This window comes from Monodelphis domestica, chromosome 1, assembly GCF_027887165.1.
Source record: "Monodelphis domestica isolate mMonDom1 chromosome 1, mMonDom1.pri, whole genome shotgun sequence".
Lineage (NCBI taxonomy): Eukaryota > Metazoa > Chordata > Mammalia > Didelphimorphia > Didelphidae > Monodelphis > Monodelphis domestica.
Genome location: NC_077227.1, coordinates 673,925,631 through 673,944,926, shown reverse-complemented (window position 1 = coordinate 673,944,926; position 19,296 = coordinate 673,925,631). Strand labels below are relative to the sequence as shown.

General features: G+C 32.7%; 1 protein-coding gene across 2 annotated transcripts in view; it reads right to left on the bottom strand.

Moving 5' to 3' along the window:
• PRKD3 (protein kinase D3) overlaps positions 1-19,296 on the bottom strand; it is a 124,920-nt gene that overhangs the window by 99,061 nt on the left and 6,563 nt on the right. For both annotated transcript variants that reach the window (XM_056795312.1, XM_001363077.4), the window contains exon 2: positions 13,263-14,230. In XM_056795312.1, the coding sequence (XP_056651290.1) occupies positions 13,263-13,550 (288 nt within the window). In that variant the 5' untranslated portion in view covers positions 13,551-14,230. The remainder of the gene's footprint in view (positions 1-13,262; positions 14,231-19,296) is intronic.

Here is a 19,296-nt window from a genome sequence, read left to right as displayed (position 1 = left end):
GATATAAGACATTACACTTTTAAATGTAGTTCTAGCAGTTTCCTTTTACCTTGTTTGATAGCCATTGTAGATGCTACTACGAAAGAAATTCTGAAACCTTTTACAGTAGGAAGACAAGCAACCACAACTTAATAATAGAAATTAATCTTCTTTACAAATCTGACTAGGGCCACCCTTCCCCCAGCACTGCAGAATCACAGACTCTGAAGGGTGCTTAGGAACCATCTCTAGTATTTTCCAATCAATATGCTTAGAGGCTAAAATCATGCATGAAAAACCAAGGCAATGATGTAGGTGGGCAGACTTGTATACATACTTGAGAACATACTAAAAATTTCCAAGACTGCTCCTGGGTCAATCATCTGAAAAATGTTCTTCCCATATTTGAGGAGCCAGTTCTTTTTTCACTAATACCTTTTAAAATGTATATTGATAGAAAAGATGTACACTAAGAAAGCATTTACTCTAGACTGCAATCTCCTTTAAAAATGGCATTTATTCCCTTTTGAATTACTTTATGAAGCACTCTGCAGAATAACCTGAATATGAAGACATTTAATTAATACTAGAGAAGAATAATTTATGTTTGTCATATTTCAGCTATTTAAACATAAGGAAAATTGAAAACTTTGTAATCTTTCTTTATAACTATTCCAAGGGATAGTAAGAATCCTATTAAAATGCCTCCAAGGTTGATTCTACATCTAGAAGACTTCAATATTATACAAACCTAAGAGATTTCTATGGTCATCAAAACTAACAAATATTGATGTGTTTTCTCTAAACTTCAGAGATTCTACCTCTTCCATTGGCTAATATACTGTTCCTTTTTAAAGGGGATACTGAAAATGTAGTTCTAAGTAAATAGGTCTTTAACCTATAGTCATAAAGAATGAGGAAAAGTTCAATAGAATACCCCTAAAATAGAAAACTATAAAAATCTCTGAGCTTGCTGGAAGTGCTAAGCTTTTTATATAATTTTAGGGACTGAGTTATTTCATGATTTAAATTAATAATTCCTAAAAAAATAAAATCCTGACCAGTGAGCTTAACATGTAAAATAGGAGAAAGAGAATGCTAGTGTGTGTTTATCTGCTCAGGTCTAAGGATGAGGGTTATCTATCCTATTTACTCTTTCCAACTCAATCAACCTACTCCTCACTAACGAAAATAAATTTACCACCAAGAAATAATATGTTTAACATATACCTCAATAAAAATCTAGTAATATAGGATTGATAGGTGTTATTTCAAGATATTTCAATTTAGTGTTACTTTAGACATTATTGACTCATTGAAGATTAATCATATGAAAGATACATTTTATTTTACTGAAGGTTCAAGCTATGATCCAACATTCTTTTGACATTTCAGAAATAGCTATAATATGTCTTTTCAATTACAAATTAAATGTTACAAGATCTCAAAGATTGTGGAAAAGAAAGCAAAATTTTTGAGTTCTGTTTAACAATAATAACAAAAACAAACTCAACACTACTCCACCCTCATGATGTGTCACGAAATTGGATGTATTTCAAAAATGACCACTCTTGGTTCTGGTCCAAGTTTTAGGCCAAGTCAACTGTACATGATGTGTTTGCCAGAGATAACTGCTTAAAACATTCCTTTTAGGATATTCTTGCCTCCATCATATCTGCTCATTATTATTTCATCAAGTTTTTAGCCTTTTAACTAATTCCCAGTTATCTGTTTGCCCTAACAGCATTATCACACTTCTCTTGAATTCTGCTAATTAAAATATCTGAAAATGTCATTCCATTAGTCTACAAACATTTATGAAATTTAACTATGTTACTTACTACATGTCAGGCACTATGCCACACTGGAGAGATACAAGGAAAGGCAAACACCTAGCCCCTACTTTCAAAGAATTGACATTCTAATGGGAAAATATAAATATGTAGATACAAAATAGATATAGATGTACACACACACAAACATGAGAAGATGAAAGCAAGTCTGAGAGGAAAAGTATTTGCTTGGGGGGGGGGGGTTGGGAATGGAAAAGGAGGAGGAAGAGAAACAGGAAAAGGTGGGAGAGGAGAAAGAAGAGGCGAAGGAAGAGGAATGAGAACCAAAGAAGGCTTCCTTAAATGGGATTTTCACTAAATTCTGAAAGAAAAAAAAATGACTTATTTCTAGACTTTAAGCATATGACTAAACAAATAACAAATACAACCAACCCTCATATACAGGGTGAAATACATGAGTGAAAATAATTAACAACATTAATTAAGGTGGAAAGAACAGAACAGGGTAAAAATAAAAAATTCAAGCTGGGACTTTTCGTTTGATTTTTTAAAAATTTTGTTAAACAAAAACCTAGAAATAAACTAGGTCTCCATCCATTGGCTAAACAATCTCCAATATAGAAATAGAATGGAATATTACTGCATAAAAAATGACATATATAAAGAATCCATATAAATATGGGAAGAAGGTGGTACAGTGGATAGAGTGCTGGGCCTGAAATGAGGAAGACTCATCTTCCTATGTTCAAATCTGGCCTCAGACACTTACTAGATATGTGATCCTGGGAAATTCAGTTAACCTTATTTGCCTCAGTTTCTTCATCTGTAAAATAAGTTGGAGAAGGAAATGGCAAATCACTCCAGTATCTGCTAAGAAATTCTCTAATGTGTCACAAAAAGTTGAACATGAAACAGCTGAACAACAACAAAAAATATTAAGTGATGTAAACTAAGCATAGCTGATTTAAACAACAATAAACACACTGATAACTACATAGACAAAAATCAACAACAAATCTGTACTGTGTACATATTTATAACATGTAGACATAGATATAGCAAATATATATATATATAGTTACAAACACACACACACATATATTTATATATATATATATATATATATACTGTCAAAAGAGATTATCAAAAATCCCTAAAATGTCCTATTAAACACCAGCTATTATTAACTACACAGAAAAGTGGACCAAAGGCTATCACAAAAAAGGAGTGTGTGCATACTACTATGTTAAACTCAAAGTACACGTCTTTTGGGGTGGGGTTAAGAACACAAAAATAAGTTTACCAACAACAAAAAAACCTTTATTACTTAAAAAAGTTACTTATGACAGAGTAGGCACTTTAATACTATCTCATTAGAAAATTAAATAAAATATAAAATGGACAAAAATTTAACAATTTCAATTTCTAATTTTTGAACAACTATTATTATGTAATAAATCATAAGAAATTTCATTCTCAAACATAGAAAAAAAGTAGCAAGGTATCCTGGAAAATCTCCAGTAATGGAAACTGGTTCTGACATTTATTAGCCATGTGATAAAAATTAAACTACTTAACCTCTAGGTTTCAATTTCCTAATCTGTGAAATAAATACTCAAATTAGATCTGTGATTTCACTGATATGAGTTTTCTCCAACAATGCAGATGTCAAATTGTCCATTACTAACTGTCCATGTGCTATAAATTCATTACAGAGGCACCATCCAATATGCTATAGACCTTTATTTTTTTCTCCTGACATCATGAGAAACACTCTGGGTAACCAGCCATAGCTGTCACAGTAGATAGAGCACTGGACCTGGATTCAGGAAGACCCAACTGCAAATCTAGCATTAGGCCAGCCTGTGTGACCCTGGGAAAGTTGCTTTACCTCCATCTGCCTCAGTAAAGTGGAGATAACAATAACACATCTCCCAGGGGTTTAAAGATTTGTGGATTTTTTATAACACTTACCTTCTGTCTTAGAATCAATATTGTCCACTGGTTCTAAGGCAGAAGAGTAGTAAGGGCTATACAATGGAGGTTAAGTGACTTGCCCAGGGTCACACAGTTAGGAAGTGTCTGAGGCCAGATTTCAACCCAGGACTTCTTGTTTCTGGTTCTTAATCCACTGAACTGCTCCCAGCCTAGAGTTATTTTGAAGGTAAAATAATATGTTTATAAAGTACTTTGCAAACTTTGAAGCACTATATAAATACTATTATTAATTATTCCTTACCCTCACTATGAGACAGCCCATCTTCTCTTTCTTCTAGTGTACATACAAACATACACACATATATATTTACTTGATTACATATTTTACTCCTGTTCTTTTTCAAAGTTCCTCATTGGTTTAATATTACAGCCTATTTACACCTAGCATGACTATCACCACAGTCTCTGTCATACTCATTTTTAATTCCTATAATAATAATTTATGTAGAATTTTAATATTTGCATAACAAACACATATATTATATCACTTAGAGGTGGTTATATTTTACACCCACTCTTCAGACTAAGGCAGCTCTGGTAGACTTTTTAATATTAAAAAGATGAGCTTTTATTTCCAAGAGAAATTTGGAGTTAATAAAATAGTTTTAAAATTGCCTGGAGGCAATTCATCTTGTTTTCCTGTTCAACCCTGGGTCCCACTTGTTCATCTATACTCCTTGTCCCAGATAGACAGAGGAACAGAGGTTGTCCATCAAAGTCTGTCATGTGATGTAGGCAATAGAACTTCATTCACCAGATCTTTCCCCATGTGGACGGTCAAGAATTTATTCTTTTGAGGGATTACAGATATGTTTCAACAGGCTCTGCAGTGTTCCAGGGCTTGATACAATTATCACAATGTCAGCCAAAAAAAAAAAAGGCGTATCTAAAATCCTTCATTATCTATTAGAATTCCTCCTTCAACTTGAACCCTGAGCCAGATATCCTCTTTACCAGTGGAAAATACCTTTGGCACACAAACATCTTTCTGTTTTGAGCTTTACTCAAGATTTTAATCTCAGAGTCACTCAGCATAGTTATTTCTTTTCTTAGGTTTTTCAAGGAACTTTGAAGTTTGAATAGGAGATAGTTTGTCAAAAAAAAGAGACTTTAAGGGTATAGTTTATTCTGATGATTTAATATATTTCTATAAAATATTCTACAAAAAAGAACAATGTTATGTTCTACTCAAGATGAAGATAATAATGTATTACATACTTCAACGTATGTTATTGAGAACAGTACTTTATAAAACTTAGAAGAGCTACATAAATGAGAAATGTTATCATCAGAAATAATGTAGAAGCCCAAGGACATTGATTCCTTTCCATCAGTATTACAGTGCCTGGTACACAGGAGGAACTTATTGAGCACTGTTACTTGCTGACTGACTGCCATATTTAGGCCCCCTCAAAGTGAGGAGTGATATGACTCCACTGTTCTCTCACCCCAGGCTTAAAGAAGTCTCTGTCTCTGTCTCTGTGTCTTTCTGTCTCTCTGTCTCTCTCTCTGTCTCTCTGTCTCTCTCTCTCTTTGAACCAAGCAAATTTGGCCTTTCCTTTAGCTAGACCTGGATTCTGCTTAACACAAGAAAAATCTTTGTCTGAGAAAACTATTGCCTCCTCTCTGAGTAACAATGCCACACTAAGATAACAAGGAAATCAAATTTCTGATAACCTTAGTATCCCAGCCTTTCCGTTTTTAAATTTATTGATATCTTTTTTTCACAGTATCTTCATTTGCAAATACATCATTCTCCCAACTTCTACTCAGTAAGCTATCTTTTACAACAGTGCTATAAAACTCAAATACAAATAGGGCCACTAAACCATACTCAAGGATCCCTGCAGGCTACATATTCACAAATTAACAATAATATATTTTGGTCAAATATTTCTCAATTAGAATTTAATCTGGTTCAAATTAGGTTTTACTCTTTTTGTTCTTTTCTATTTATATTGTTTCAGTCACTATAATTTTTCAAGTCTTGTTTACTTCACTGCCTCAATTCATAAAAATATTCCTGTGCTTTTCTGAATTCTTCTTCTTCATTATTTCTTGCTGAATTATATCACATAATACAGTTTGTTTAGTCATACTTCTGTCCTTTTAAGTGGAGCATTCCTTCTAGAATACTTGCTAAGTGAGGCGACTGCATAAAAAGTTCATATGCTTTGATAAAATCTTACCTTAAGATTCTCAGTGCACATAATATAACTGCTATATGCAATATGTATGGTATCTCTAAGACATAGCATAGCAAGTAATATCCATAGGCAAATCATTAAACTTCTTACTATCTTAGGAAATGTTAAGATTTTAAGTTCCTTATGAGTTGCTGACCTACATCAGGAGAGAATTTTTATACCAGATGTTCCCCACATTGATAAGATCACATGACTAGACATAAACATACACACATAAACATATATTCACAAATGTTTCTACATTAAGGGTTCCAAAAGGAGATGCTAGTAGAGTTTAAACTGTGATATGCTCTACCAAGCTAGAAAATGTTCAGTACAATTGTAGAAACAAGCTATTAAGGATTTTTGAAAATCACTATAGTTAATATAAAAGGGTTCAATACCAGTTGCATGACCACCCGATAATGGAGTTTTTGACCATGGCAGTTCATGAAACAAAAAGAATGTAAAATGGCCCTCAGTCCTGTATAGTTCCTTATCATTTTTGCAGAGGGCAAAGTAGTGAGAAAAGAGAGTGGAAAGTACTAAGAATTGTTTTTTCTTTTTTTTAATTTTTAGTAAAGTTTAATTTATGTTCTTTGTTTTTTATATAACATCATTTCCTAATATTACCTACTCCCACTGAGTCCTCCCTTCTTACCCAAGAAGAGGAAAAAAAATCTTTTTAATAAAAAACTCTACCAATAAAATGTCTGTGTCTAGAAAAGACAAGAATCTGCATTCACAGTCCCCCAATTTTATGAGTAGGAAACAGTGTGTTTTTCCTCTTTTCTCTTGAACCAAGAAGAGTCAAATACAGTTAAATGAGTCTGCTAGCATTTGTATCTTGCTTACATTTTCACTGCCATAGTCACTGTGTACATTGGCTCTACATCAGTTTATATGCATCTTCGTAGGTTTCTCTGACCTCTAACCACTCATCCTTTCTTACTACATAATAACACATCCTCTATTATATTCATATACTATCATTCATGCATTCACTTCTCAAACAATAAGCATCCACTTTGTTTCCAGTTTTTGGCAACAAGTGTTTTTATGAATATTCCTGTATATATGGGATCTTTCTTTCTATTGCTGATCTCTTAAGCCCAGGAGTGGGATGGTAGGATCAAAGAGTATAAAGGTTTCCATGACTTTTCTGACATAATGCCAAATATTTTCAAGTTAAACCAATCTATAGTTCCATCAACAATGTGTGTACTATGTATCTATCTCCCTACAAACCCTCCAGCTTTAATTACTTCCAACTTTTGCCATTTTTTCCCAATTTAATCAGGTGAGACATCAAAGTTGTTTTCATTTTCATCTCCATTATTATTATTGATTTTGGAGGAATTTTTTTGTATTATGCAAACTCAACACACTTGAATCCAGGTACATGCAATTACCAATCTGGAAAAAAAATAAAGGCAGAAAAATATGTAAAATGAAAAAAATTTAATTACGTGCTAAATCCACCCCATTTTCTCAAGCAGTGTAATGTCTCACATTATACTCATTGTCATTTAGAAATGCATTAGTGTGAGTCATCACATCAGTTTGAGCCAAACATTAACTCCCACATCAATCTTTGTCTGAAATTCTAGATTGTAGCAGTTATGTCTACGTCAAAGCAATGTTTCTCTTTGTTTCATTAGCACAACTTAGTTACTAATAATGGCCCTAAAGTATAAGAGTAATGATACTAGTGGCTCTGATGAGCCTCAAAAAAGTTGTCAAGTGCCTAGGAATGTTCATAAAAGAAATATTTATTAAATGAGGTTTCCTCTCACATGAGATTTTCAACTTAAATGAAAGTCTTGAGATATATTGGTCATGAAAAACAAGGTCCTACTGTAGTTGTTAACAACTGTTTCTTTTGAAAACAGTTAAGAGAGGATGGTTCAATGAATCAGAGCACTGACACTAGATTAAGAAAGATCTGGGTTCAAACTCAATCATAGTTATAAGCTCTGTGACTCTGACTGAACAATAATTTCCTCCTCCAAGGGTTGTGAGGATCAAATAAGATCATCTATATAAAGTCTTATAAGTGTAGCTATTATATGCTTTGACAATTCACTTATTGGAGTATGCCTAAAACTTTTTAATCTTTTATATTTGTGTCAATTCCCTAAGTCTTAGATAAGACCATAAATAGATATTTTATGACAAAATTCTTTTCAAATCAGAATTTTTTTTAATTATACTGGTTTTGAGTCAAGTTTTAAAATTTTACCTAGTCAAATTTGTCTATTTTTCTTTTGCAGTCTTCTCTATTTGTGGTTGTTTAGTCATTTCAGTCATGTCTAATTCTTCATGGTTCCATCTGAGTTTTTTTGGCAAAGATAGTACAATGGTTGGCCATTTCCTTCTCTAGCTCATTCTATAGATAAGGAACTGAAGCAAACAGGGTTCAGTGACTTTCCCAGGGTCACACTGCTGATAAGTGTCTAAGGTTGGATTTGTACTTACAAAGATGTCTTCTTGATTTCAAGTCTGGTGCTCTATCCATTACTGTAGCTCCTAGTAGTGAAAGTAGGCACCAATAAAATCAAAGCCATCACCTAGAAATCACAAAGCATGTAGTCTGCTCCCCAGGATGAGAAAAGCAAACTTTCCCTCTACCCAAATACTAGATGTCCAGCCAAGAAAATAATAATACAAGAGTTCTGTGTGAAGAACATACAGTATTGGGTCATACACTGATATGCTGACATGTGATTTATTATCCTATAGAAAACACTGTTTAGAGCCACTAAGGCAATCTACATCCATTGTTTCTATCTTGTAAATCATTACCAATAATTGTTCTTGCAAAAGGCTTACCTAATCTCTTAGCATATGTCATTTTCCCTATAAATTGTGCTCCCCAAATCAATAAACTTTGTCACCACTCTGAGAAGCTGTCTAAATAGTTCTTAGTTGGCACAGACTCTCCTGTAAGCCCAATATACATGCTTCTCACCCTGGCTTGATGACCCACAAAGCTGTTCCCAGAGTCAGGCTTTGTCACATTACATCAGGAGCTACTTTCCTCTATTTGGAGTTTGATAGTTAATTTTTCCCCAGCCACAGAAATGAAAGGTATCTCCTTCCATTCTCCTCTAAATTCTTATGTTATCTTTTAAACCTAGGTCATAGTTATTTAGAGATTAAGATTATTATTATATAAGATTATTATGTAAAATGCTGTCTAAATTTATTTCCTAAAAAAGAGCTTTCTCCAGGTTCCCTAGTATTTCCTATTAAATACAGAGTTCTTCCCTATCATTTGTGTTCTTTGGATTATAGAACAATGAACTTTCAAGCCTAGTTTTGTTTATCTAATCTGTCCTACTGATCTACTTTTCTATTTTCTTTTAAACAAGTACCAAATAAATTTTAAGAATCTTACTTTATAAGATGGCCCGGGACCTGATAATGCAATTCCACTTTCATTCCTGAATATTTACATTATTTAAGATTTTAGAATTTTCCTTCTACTAAATTAGGGAACCAGAAGCACAGAAGGCTTTATGAAGACACTGTTGCTCTGGCTTTTTCCATCCTACTTTTCCCTACATATATTACAATTCAGTCAACTTTCTCTACTTTTTTTGTTCCTCATCCGTGATGTTTCATTTCCCAAGGTGTACCTACAACATAGTTATTTCCATTGGTGGAATACAATTCCTTTCTCTGGTTCTGCAAGCTCTGCTCCCTATTCACACTTAATGGAGGCCTGGGAGAGGAGTTTCCAGATATTCCTAATACAGGTCTTCCCTGATACCTCTTCACCTTCCTCTCTTAGAATCCCTAGATTTCTTCAAAACTCAGTTCAAGGGCTAACACTGACCTGCATCTCAAGGGCTAACACTGACCTGCATCTAGTCCCCCAAATTTAGCTTTCCATTTCCCCTGCTTAGGCCTTTGCTTTACTTTCCCTCCTTGGAAGAGAGGAGCTAGTAATTGATGCCTGGCAAAAATAAAGGGTGAGGTGTGGAATGATCAGCAACAAGAGATGGAGGGATCATCAAGTAATAGAATGTTAGGTCCTAACTTTCTCTCTCCCCTCTCCTCTCCAAGGCTACCTCCCATTTACACTGTCTCAATCTTACCCATGCATAGCTGCTTGCACACTGTGCTCCCCACTGCAATGTGAGCTTCTCAAGGGCAGGAACTGTTTCTGGGCCATTTTTTGTATTCCCAAGGCAGACACAAAAGTGCTTAATAAATGCCTGCTGACTGACTACAAAATTGAGAGAAAAAGAATAATAGTTGCTGACACTGGCAAATAGTTTTTATCTAAAAAAATTGTAATTATTAGCAGAGGCAAATTTTTCTCCATTGCTTAAGATGAAAATGCATTTAAAAAATAGTACAGCACCCTTCCAGGACATACAAGTTTATACATCAAAATATGTGATTATCTGTTTGTCTATTACACAGAAACTTTTCAAAGTATTTGGCCCTGCAGGTTATATCTCTTAGATCAAGAAATATTTTAATTCTGTATCATTTCAGCAGGGGATAAAGTTATTTAAAAATTTTAAGCAATAGCAAACAATGAAGTATTTTTTAAACTACGCTGATTTTTCACAAATGCCATAGAGTATAATCACTACAAATCTTAAGCACTATTACTCTAGTTTTTCTTTGAATCTGTTATGATCATGTATATGCTGAATTTAAAAAAAAATAGATCATCAGGAAAACTCCACTAACAAAGAGCTAATTGGGTTTAATGTCTGAAATCTCCTTAAGGTCTGGGCCTGTTTCTTTACTGTATTTGTATACAGCTGCTTGAATATAGTAGGAACCCAATAAATGTCTGCTGAACAAAACTGTATTACATGAGATATAAATAAATATATAAATTTATGCTGAACAAAACTGTATTACATGAGATATAAATAAAATAAAGTCCTCTCAAAACACGTTTAAGGCCATTGTACATAGTAATAAACCACAAAAAAGATAATATAAATTAATAGGCTTTTCTCTCCTGTGATCCAAAGTTTAATCCATGAGACCAACAATTTTCAAAGTTTGGCAGCTCAGTTCTTACCTGATTATAAAAAAATTATAGATATATCAACAAATCACTAAGTCATGAAAAATTTGACAAAGATCTGGATTAAAATTCCTCTGTTATTTTAACATCAGGCTGAGAATTCAAAAGTTTTTAAAAATTCATTAGATAAAAAAAGTGGCACAACTCAGAAGTAATCAGAGTAAGTGGCTTTCTCCTATTCCATATTAAGTTCTTCAAACAACTGCTCACTAGCCATTGTTCCAGGAAAATTGTAGACTGGAAGTAAAGATGAGGAAGAAGAACTAAATAACATATTTGCAGGAATGTTATAAGAGCATTAAAAATGTGAAGAGATTTACTAAAGGAAGCCTTAAATACACAGAAAAGTAAAGAGATTATATAGCAGTCCATTAATGAGTAACAATAAAAATAAAATTACTAGGATGTTAGCCTTATTGAATAAGAAAATGAAACCTGGAAAATTTCTATTTAAAAACTGCTAAATAAAAAAGCCAAAGAACACTTGGATATCATAAAGATCTATTTCTATGCCAATATCTCAAAAATGAGAGAATAAGCAGAAAGGAGAAATTCAAAGAAATGTATGCAATAAATTTACAATGACATAGTAAATAGAATCAGAATTAAAGAGAATTCTAGCAAGTAGTTTTCTACTTCAACTCATACATCTCTGGTTATTTGAAAATTTATAGTGATTCATTACCTCATGAGACAATTAATTCTATTTTCAGAGCATTAAGTAGTTCTTCCTTACACTGTACTGAAATCTGCTTCCCTGTTAATTCTACTCATCAGTAATGATGCTACTTGTTGGAGTCAGAGTATAAAGTCTAATTCTACCTTCCATGTGAGTGATAGCACAAGAAGACAGTTATCAAATTCCCCACAAGTCTTTTCTTCCCTAGGCAAAATATCAACAATTTCTCATATGGCATGATTTTGAGTGCCCATATCATGCTGGTCAACCAGCTCTAGATATTTCCATATTGACAATGTGCCTATCCATTGCCACTTAGCAGCAGTTTCCATGGCAAGTAATACAGGCATTGGTTGGAGCTGTCCAGCTACAGTGAATTTAAAGGAAGCTTAAGAGCAGGACTCAAACACATGTAACCACTTACAGAAAACAGAAATGCTATAGAACTGATATTAATTGTCTCTTCACTTGCCCTCTTCAGTCTCTGTTGATGATCCATATAGATTACCGCTACTTATAAACCTATCAGCACTTTTTGCCTTTGGCCTCATGACCCCAAAACCTGTCCACAATCCATTCAGATCATGACTCCTCCCTGAATGGAAACCTCTTAGTTGCTATCCTTCCTAGACTTCAAGAGGAATGGTAGCCTGTATTTGGAAACATTCAGTCTTATCCTATGCAAGTTTTTATTGCTGATCTCATCTTAGAATGAGGTCTAGAGTATACAAGGCAAATATTCCGAAGTATTTTCATTTAAGCCCAGTTATAAATAAATACTTTAGGCTAAAGATTACCTTTGTTGTTATTTGATTAATGTTAACCTTATTAAGCTACAAGGGTGTTTTTTTTAATATGACAAGCAGTAATTAATCCATTCTTGTGAATAGCTTTCTCTCTTTTACTTCCAATATTAGTCAAGCAAAGTGATAAACAGTCTGACTCCATAAATTTTCACCTGGTCCCATAAGGGTGGCATTTATACAGAATCAATTCCATATGAATAAAAGAATAATATGTGAGTATAAGAAATAACAAAATTAAAGGTATAGAAGAGACTGATACATTGGTTACCTTCCTAAGGAACCTATCTCTTAAAGAAGAAAGTGGAATGCTTAGAAAGTTTTTTGAGACCACAATCCAGGAAAAAGCATTGATTCCAATCTGCAGATTACCCAAAGTAATAAAAATACAGATGATTCAAAGCAATCAAGGTATATACCCCCAGAATAATGACAAAAGAAGTAAAAATTGATATTGCACAGTAAAAATGTTTAGCTTTCATAAAAATATTAAAATATATCTAAAATCATGTAACTCTATACCCAATGTACATGATTTCAATTATTAACATTTAAATTCCAAACTTAAAATGAGCTATTTTCACTCAGGTTGATATCTCAAGATGAAAAATACTAGTTCTTTCTAAAACATTTACAATAATCATATTTATTTTTTCCAGTAATGAGACTATCTCTGCACTAATTCCTTATTAGGTACATTACTTACAAATAAAGGAAAACAACATTAATTTCAGGTCAAATAATATTTAAGATCTTGCAACATACCTTTTGATAAACTATTGAGCATACTAGATCCTTGACAGCAGATAAAGACAACTCCTGGGCCTCAATGGTAACATTCTCCCTTGTAAGACCAATTTGCAACAGAAATGATATTGCATGAACTGAGCCCCTGGAATTGGTAAGCGACTGTGTACTGAAGCTTCCATTGGATAGTCGGGCAGAGAGTCCTGTCTTGGGACTTGAACATGGAGAAGGGGTTGGAAGCACAGCAGAAAGAGATGCAGGTGAGAGAGACTTCTGTGCCGATGGAGGAGAGTTGTTTGCGGACATCTGCCTTTCTTTAAATCTTTTGAAATAGCTGTCAATTTATTTTAAATGCTATCCAGAGGCTCTTAAATTATAGCAGTAAAAAAGTTAGCTCTCACTTTTTGATTTAGATAAAAGCCTCTTGCTTATTTTCCCTTTTAAGTAACACATACCAAAGATTACAAGTTCTTCAGATAGGGGCTATATTAGTAACTAGTCTCTTTCCCGTAAATATGAGTCCCTTGATTAAAAAAAAAAAAAGCCACTTCTTTAGGAATACAGCCAGGTGCTTGGAAAGCATTTAAAATCACTTGTCTTTATCACAGAAAAATCTAATTTACTTAGCAGGCATCTTCATTTGCTTTCTCTTAAATCTGTTCTTGTCTCTCTCTTTTAATTTCAGAAAGTACATATTGAATGTTTCCTTCCGTAAATATCCTTAGTTTTTTCTTTGTAGCTTCTTATTACTGCTGTTATTAAATGTTTTTTTAAAAACAGTATTTAAAATGTATCTTTTAAAGAAACAATCCTTTAGTTCACAGACATAACTGAAAACTTTGAAATGATCTTCAGAAATGTCCTTATATTCATTTCTGCAAAATATTTGCTGATGAAATGTGGAGCTTTTTAAAAAGGTGCATGCATATTACATTTGATCATAGGGTCCATCCAGAAAAATTGAAGCATTTTGAAATGTAGTCTGCCTGGTAGGAAGAAAAAAAGAAAAGAAATCTTACCATTCTGTTAATATAAATTAAAATTTTAAGATACAGACATTTAATAACTTCAGAACAATGACTTGTTTTTGCTTTTATAAATGTTTATGATTAATCCACGTGTATTGGCTGAGAACACCTAATGGTTAATAGTTTTTCCTACAAACAGTGCCTAATTATCATCATAATTACTATAACTGTCCTCAAAGTAAGAGTCAACCTGACAGAAGTAATTTCAAGAAAAATCAAAAAGAACTATTTAGCAATGTGTCCTAAATTCCAAGAGACAAAGCCTTTTATTCTATAAACAAATACTTGAGTTAAAGAGAAACAACAACAATATTGTGGTGGGCACATACTTCCCAATCCTATGAAGGATATGGATAATGTTTTCTTAAGTTCTGAAAGCCTGCACAAAGACAAAATATAATGATGAGGGACATCAACTATCCTCAAATTTGCTAAAAGTTCAAATATATAAATTGTTAACTTGCCTTGATTACTATTTCATCTTAGAAGACAATTTAAATTACAAGTGAATTGTAATCAAGGAGAAACTGGTTGGTTATGAGGAAGTGATGGGAATTTTGAGAGGAAAATGACATCATTATCTTAGGGTCTATAATATTGGAGTAACAGAGTGCTGGGCATAGTTCACCATGTATCCATAAATCAGAACTACTCATTTTCTCTTTGGCTTCCATCTCCTCCATTGAAGAGAACAAAATTCAAAATGGATAGGCAGGCCAAAGTCAAGTGAGAACTAAATCCCATAAAACCCTGACAACTAACAAAAGAGCACTTGATCTAAATTGATTTCCAGATCCAAACAAATTATACTGCTACAGGATCTTGCTGAGTGATCTTGCTCAGTAATACTACTAATTTGTGGAGTAGTCCTAGAAAATGAAAGTACTACATGAAGATTGGAGACTGAAAACTTAAGTTTTAAAAAAGGAGAAAAGAATGAATTTCCAAATCAGAAAGCCAGAAAACTTGACAATAGTATTCAATAAAATTCTAAACTGGAGGATTACCAAACAGAAGAACATTGAGCATGAGCATTGGAGAGGGGGGAGGACTGATCCCTAGAAGACAACACTGATTCACTAATAACAATTTCAAACAAAATAATTTAATTTCTCATATTTTAAATATCATTACTCTATTGGTAGATGAATGAAATCCTGCATAGTCTTGATTAATGCAAAGCAATTACATTTTTGTGGGTAAAATGGAAAATTATAGGTTAGATTTTAAGTATTTAGATTTGCAGCTAATTAAATACAGACATTAAAATATCATATTTGTGAAGTATGGAAATAATTCAAAGCTAGGAGGAATAAATAATAATATAAAAGATGTAATCAAAATTAGATGTGGTCTTGATAGTAAAAAAACAATGAGATGAAATTTAATTGGAAAAAATACAAAATAGTTCTTCATCTAGAGTTTTCTTAAATTTAAAATAGAAGAGTCAACATAATTCTATCTAGAATATGGTACTCTAATCAGAATGGTATATTACATGAGATAATTTTAAAAGCAGAGGGTCCAGAGAAGGACCACTAATGAAGGACCTAAAAATCGTGTCATATGAGAAGCAGCTGAAGAAACTGAGAATAAGTTGCACAAAGAAGCTAAGACAGGAATATACAAAAGCTATCTTCAAATTGTAAGATTTCATATGAATGAAGAAGCAGACTTATTTGTATTGCTCCAAAGGATACATATAACTAGGTTCAAGGGGTGAAAGTCATAGGACATTTATCTTCCTGGAGTCAATAAGATCTGAATTCAAATCTAAGTTCAGACACTTAATAGTGTGACCTTGGGCAAGTAACTATTTGCTTTAATTTCTTCATCTGAGCTAGAGAAGGAAATAGCAAAACATTCTAGTGTCTTTACCAAAAAAAAAAACCCAAACAAACATAAATGGGATCACAAAGAATTAGACACAACTAAACAACAAAACTTCGCTATTAATTCTTGGATCTACTCCTGATTTGAAATGAAAATACTCCTAGAAGAAACAACTCATTCAAACTGAAATAGAAATGACCAATATAAAATTCTTTCACTAGACAGGAATGACAATACTGGAGGAAATGGGATTTCCATATTAATTCTACAATAAAAGTGGAAGAAATGGATCTAAAAATGGGAAAGAGGGTGCAAGAGATAAATTTACCCATTTATTACAATTTTAATCATTGATATCGCTATTTATAGACATTAATGAGTGCTAGATATTTTTCTAAGGAGAAAAATGTTTCTGTCATGGCTATAAAAACTTTTGTAATTTTCATGTATTATGTGTGAATGTAGAAATTTCCTTAAATATTAATATTACATAATTGATTCAAGTAGTTTTAAATAGCAAGACAAAATAGTGATAATAAAATGGTCAGTTGGGTATAATAACTTCACAAAAATTTTGCCTATCATATCAGAGATGTTATGATGTAAATCTTAAAAAACTAATGATATTCATAACATAAAGGCTAATTGATAATTATATATATTCATATGCAAGTAATAGATTTGAAAATTCTTAAAATTAAATAATAATACATTTCTTATTTGTTGATCTCTTTTTATCAAATTTCATTTCTATTTTCCTAATAGTGCTTAACAACTAAATAACAGTAAAATTTCATGAACTTTGAATAAAACAACTAAATTCAGTACCAAAATATATATTATTTCTTTATTAAGTTATATCTAAACAATCAGGACAATTTTTATAGAAAACATTTAATTAGCTACTGTAATACATTTCAACAGGCACAGATAGAAGAAGCTAAGTGAGCTATCAGGTTAGCTTCTACCCACTCATTCCATCTGTTTTCCTTCTCCTTGCTTTGTTTATGTGATAAATTTAATTGGAACTCTGATTGGCTGTGCAAAAGGCAGTTAATATGTTAAGGGTCAAAATTGGAGATTGGAATTCAGAAAACCTGAGGTCTAGATTAACTGTTTGAAATACAGCCACAGTCTCAATTATACAGACTAGTAAAACAGCACCTATGTCTTTATCTTTAAATTTGAAAATGGAGAAAATAGTACCTGCTTCCTATCAAACCAATTGGATAAATTAACTGGATAAAATACATGTTTTTAACACCTAGAATAGAAAACCCAAACCACTTATGTTATCATCAAGTCAACAAGTGCTTCTGTTTTCTTTAAGAACTTCTCTGTTTCTATTTCAAAGGTATCTATCACATAAATTTTTCAAATAATCTTCCACAGGATACAAAAAAGAGAAATGAATGGTCTATATCTCTTATAAAATCCTCACACAGGGAAAAGCATACCTCCCATTTTATTATTTCAAAACTCTTTTTCTCTTTGAATCTGTTATACTGTTGTAAAATACATTAAAAGGAAGCTTGATATTTTGACTTAAAATTATTTGTTATTGTAGAAGAAAATGGGAAAAGGGTTTTCTTTCCATATTTAGAACATGAACAATGGAGTGATCCTTATAATTATTCTCATTAGAAACTAACCTGTTCATTTAAATATGTTATTAATGTTTGAAATATGGATGAGGCAAAAGGTTCTTTTTTATTGTTGTCAATAGGCATGTATTACTGACTAGATTATAATGTGGCCTGTTTCACTGGATACCAATCATGTAGCAATTTCCATTTTCCTTAGATTCTAAGCTTTCATGGCAAATACATAATTTTGTTTCACAATCATTGCAGTGATTTAAAATGACCCAGGAAACAATATTTTTGCATGACTTTTTTTAACATGGCTTTTTACCAAGACATAAATCACATTCAAGATTTTCTATACACAAATTCATCCAAAGGCAACAGTAGCCCTTTCTCCTAATAATTCAAAAGGCACCAGTCACCAGGTTTCTACTAGTTGCAATAAATTTCTGCCTATTACCTAAGTACTTGATGTCCCCAATCCTGCTATATACAGTCAAAGCCTTATGCTTTGCAGTGGAAAGAGCATCTGTTATCAGGTAAAATAGAGGAAGTTAGAAAGCATGCACCCCCACCTCCCCACTACCTATACAAAGTAGGACAAGCTCTACTAGAAGTTTTCAAGGTAGAAATGATCATGAGCCTAGGCTTGATACATCTATTTTCATTCTGCATCAAAGCTTATTGAAAAGTATGACAATATCCAAAAAAGCAATTCTTCAAACACTGCTTTAATAGCAAAATTTCAAAAATAGGTAAAACAGGTATTCCCCCCCTCAAGAGTTCTTATAATTGACAATGAACTAGAATGTTGCTGTGTCCTAACTAAAATACCACATATGCTTTATGATACAATTCTCAATAGGTATGTACATTAAAAAGATCAACTTGAATTATGTTATTGGGAAGAATCTTAATACAAATAGCTCTCCTGTGTGAGCTGTATTTAGCTCTTAATAGGATACAAAAACTACCAGAACTGAAAGTCATGAAACCCCCAATGCCACAATACAATACTAACATGATTTAACAGATAAAAATGACTATACTATCAAATAACTTCCCAACACAGCATTCTGCATAATTATTATTTAAGTATTATTTAAATATAGGCAATAACTGAAAGTGTTCCCAAAAACTTTTACATTTATGTCTTTTAAAATAAAGGCTAAATTTTTCTTTCTTGACCAAAGCAGAGAAATGGACTTTAATATATACTTTCAATTCTTCACATAAATAACTATTAATAATTTTACATGGAAAATACTTTGTAAAATAGCCAAATGCTTTATTTATGTCAATAAACTCATTAAGACTAATCCACTGGGCAAGAACCAATTTCTATTTTTAAAGTCACCTGATGAAACTGAAAGTTTATGTGTTTTATGTATTCAAAAGACTCACTAGCCATGTTTTTAAATTTTCTACTTTTTAAAACTTAAATTGGGGGTAGCTAGATAGCTCTGTGAATTGAGAGTTGGGCCTAGAAATGGGGAGTCCTGGGTTCAAATGCGACCTCAGACACATCCTAGCTGTGTGATCCTGGGCAAGTCATTTAACCTCCATTGCCTAACCCTTACTCCTCTATTCTGCCTTGGAACCAAT